The sequence below is a fragment of the Mirounga leonina genome, unplaced genomic scaffold (genome assembly GCF_011800145.1).
Source record: "Mirounga leonina isolate KUSES-001 unplaced genomic scaffold, KU_Mleo_1.0 Mir_173, whole genome shotgun sequence".
In the NCBI taxonomy this organism is placed as follows: Eukaryota; Metazoa; Chordata; class Mammalia; order Carnivora; family Phocidae; genus Mirounga; species Mirounga leonina.
In genome coordinates this window covers 2,346,935-2,349,836 of record NW_023270447.1, presented here as the reverse complement: position 1 = coordinate 2,349,836, position 2,902 = coordinate 2,346,935, and the positions used below count along the sequence as shown (strand labels likewise).

The 2,902-nt window shown below is 52.2% G+C and overlaps 1 protein-coding gene across 1 annotated transcript; it reads right to left on the bottom strand.

Moving 5' to 3' along the window:
• Window positions 1-414: 414 nt before the first annotated feature.
• Window positions 415-1,950, bottom strand: KCNA10 (potassium voltage-gated channel subfamily A member 10). Its single transcript, XM_035020122.1, has one exon. It carries the CDS (start codon window positions 1,948-1,950, stop codon window positions 415-417), a length of 1,536 nt encoding a protein of 511 aa, XP_034876013.1.
• Window positions 1,951-2,902: the final 952 nt, after the last annotated feature.

Here is a 2,902-nt window from a genome sequence, read left to right as displayed (position 1 = left end):
GGTTCAGTAGGTCTGTGGTGGGCTCAGATTCTGCATTTCCTTGCTCCCAGGTAATGCCAGTACTGCTGATCTTGGGGACCACAGGCAAGGACCAGAAGGACTCCTCACAGGAAAGGAGAATGAACTCTTGATCTGATCATTGGTTGAGAAAAAACAGCTTAGAAAAAGCAGCAGAAGTATGGGTTTATTCAAACAGCTTGCAGTCCAAGATGGCCTGCTATTCACAAAGGATAAACTCCACTCTGGAAAAACAGAGAGCAAGAGGCAGGGAGGGGAGGGCGAGAGAGAAGCTGTGGGCGTGGGGACAGAGACAGAGAGAGAGAAGGGGAGAGACAGAGAGACACATAGAGAAAAACGGAGAGAGACAAAGAAACACAGACAGGGAGACTCAGGGAGCAAGTAGCCCTGGACAGGTCACTTCCTGGACCTCTCTGTGGAGCAGGCACCGTTGGTCTTACTAAGAGAGTCTGTGCTGCCCATTTTTGAGCCAACACTGTTAAGGATTTTGTGAATTTCACCTGGGAGGTTTTGCTTCTCCTCATTCTCGGTTTCCCGATGGTAGAAGTAGTTAAAGTTGGAGACGATGACAGGCACAGGGAGGGCAATGGTAAGGACCCCTGCAATGGCGCACAGAGTGCCCACAATCTTCCCCCCGGGGGTGGTTGGGCACATGTCACCATAGCCCACAGTTGTCATGGTGACTACTGCCCACCAGAAGCCATCAGGAATGCTAGAGAAATGGGACTCTGGCTCATCCACCTCGGCAAAGTAGATGGCACTAGAAAAGAGGATTACCCCAATGAAGAGGAAGAAGATAAGCAGCCCCAGCTCCCGCATGGAAGCCTTCAGCGTCTGGCCCAGTATCTGCAGCCCCTTGGAGTGCCGGGAGAGCTTGAAGATGCGGAAGACTCGCACCAGCCGGATGACCCTCAGGATGGCCAGGGACATGTTCTGTTGGGTGCTGGGCTCTGTCTCCTGGACCAGCTCCGTGATGAGGGTTGCAAAGTAGGGGATGATGGAGATGATATCGATGATGTTCATGACGTTCCTGAAGAAGTCGGTCTTGCTGGGACAGACCACAAACCGGAGCACCAGTTCGAAGGTGAACCACATGATGCAGGTGGACTCGACCATGAAGAAAGGGTCAGTGAACATGGTGTGGGAGAGGACTGACTTACTTGTGTTGAGGCTGGGGTCTCTCACCACCTTTAGCTCCCTCTCCTCCCGGAACTCCGGTAGTGTTTCCAGGCAGAAGATGGTGATGGAGATGACCACAACCAGCACAGAGACCACGGCCACGCCCCGGGCAGCACTGGAGCTCTCTGGGTACTCGAAGAGCAGCCAGAACTGCCGGTGGAAGTCATTGGTGGGGAGCAGCGTTTCAGGGTCTTTGATGAAGCCTTCATCCTCCCAGAACTGGTCCATGGCCTCGATCCCCAGTTCATAGAAGGAGATTTCATCAGCAAAGACATCGATGGGGACACTGGCAGGGCGCCGGATTTTCCCACCTGATTGGTAATAATACAGGATTCCATCAAAACTGGGCCGGTTCCTGTCAAAAAAATACTCATTTCTCATGGAATCGAAGAACTGCATCCTTTTCTCCCGGTCTCCCAGGAGGGTCTCAGGGAACTGATTGAGGGTTCTGAGCTGGGTCTCAAATCTCAGCCCAGCAATGTTGATGATCACCCGCTGGTTTCCTTCATTCAGGACCACTGGTTCAGACCCAGGGGAATCGACATAGTCTCCTGGGAGCTTGGAGAAGGCCGTCTCATGGTTGGTGCTGTCACCGATGAGGATCTTCCAGTTGGAGAAGGGGCTGCTCCCAGGCCGGCCTTTTGGGTTGGTTGGGTCAAAGTCTGTGGCATAGCCTGGCTCTTCCTGGGTTTCATCTGAGTTATCAAAATTGACCAGAGCAACCTCCATTTCTTTCCAGCCACACACATCCATCCTAAGGGAGTCAGGAAAGCAGCATGAAGACCCTCAGTCTTCCTGGCCTGCAGCGAACTGTGGAGAGGAGGAAGGTCATCATGCAGGAGCCAGGATGGGCTACAGTGGGCTCTGGATCATTGAGGTGAGATATACCAACGGGTTAAAAAATGACTTACTTTTAGCTGGGGAAGGAACCTCGTGGCTGCTTGGGCACCATTCTTCCCTCGAAAGCCACCTGCACCCCCTTAGCTTGCCTCCACTAATCACTAGGGGAGATCGCAAAGAAGGAGCCTGGCTGAGAGGACAACTCTTCCTCCAGCAAAACAGGGTCTCCCTGCACAACAGCAGAGAGAGGCCATAATGAAAGAGGAAGTTAATATTTCTTAATAACAAAGTAGGTAGTTTGGGATGCCTGGGCGGCCCAGTGGGTTAGGCGTCTGCTTTTGGCTTGGGTCATGATCCCAGGGTCCTGGGATTGAGTCCTACATCAGGCTCCTTGCTCAGAGGGGAGCCTGCTTCTCCTTCTGCCTGCAGCTCCCCCTGCTTGTGCTTGCTCTCTCTCTCTGACAAATAAATAAATAAATCTTAAAAAAAAAAAGCAGGTAATTTTTTATTTGAATGAAGTCCCTCAGTTCTCCCCACACTTTCCCATGTCCCCTCAGCCAGCTTCTTTCTCTTAGGGTGCAAACACTTCTCATCACCTCCGCCATTGCTCTTGGGCCAAGTGGTGAGGCAGGGTGTAGGCAAGAACCCAGCTGATTCTGCTGGGAGGGAGAGCAAGAGGACGGAGGTGGGCGGCCAACCGACAGACCCTCTGTGGTAGTGCGCGCCAGCCATCTGGTCCTGGGCCCTCCTCTGCAAGTAACTGCCAGGGTTGTTTGGAGGCGACATCAAATGGGATAGCGTATGTAAAATGCTGTATCTGTTGGAAAGATCATTAAATCATAGCTATTGTTTTTGCCAAATTCTT

What these genes read in the sequence shown, in the direction of transcription:
- KCNA10 (XM_035020122.1), bottom strand. Translation starts at nt 1,950, where the DNA reads ATGGATGTGTGTGGCTGGAAAGAAATGGAGGTTGCTCTGGTCAATTTT.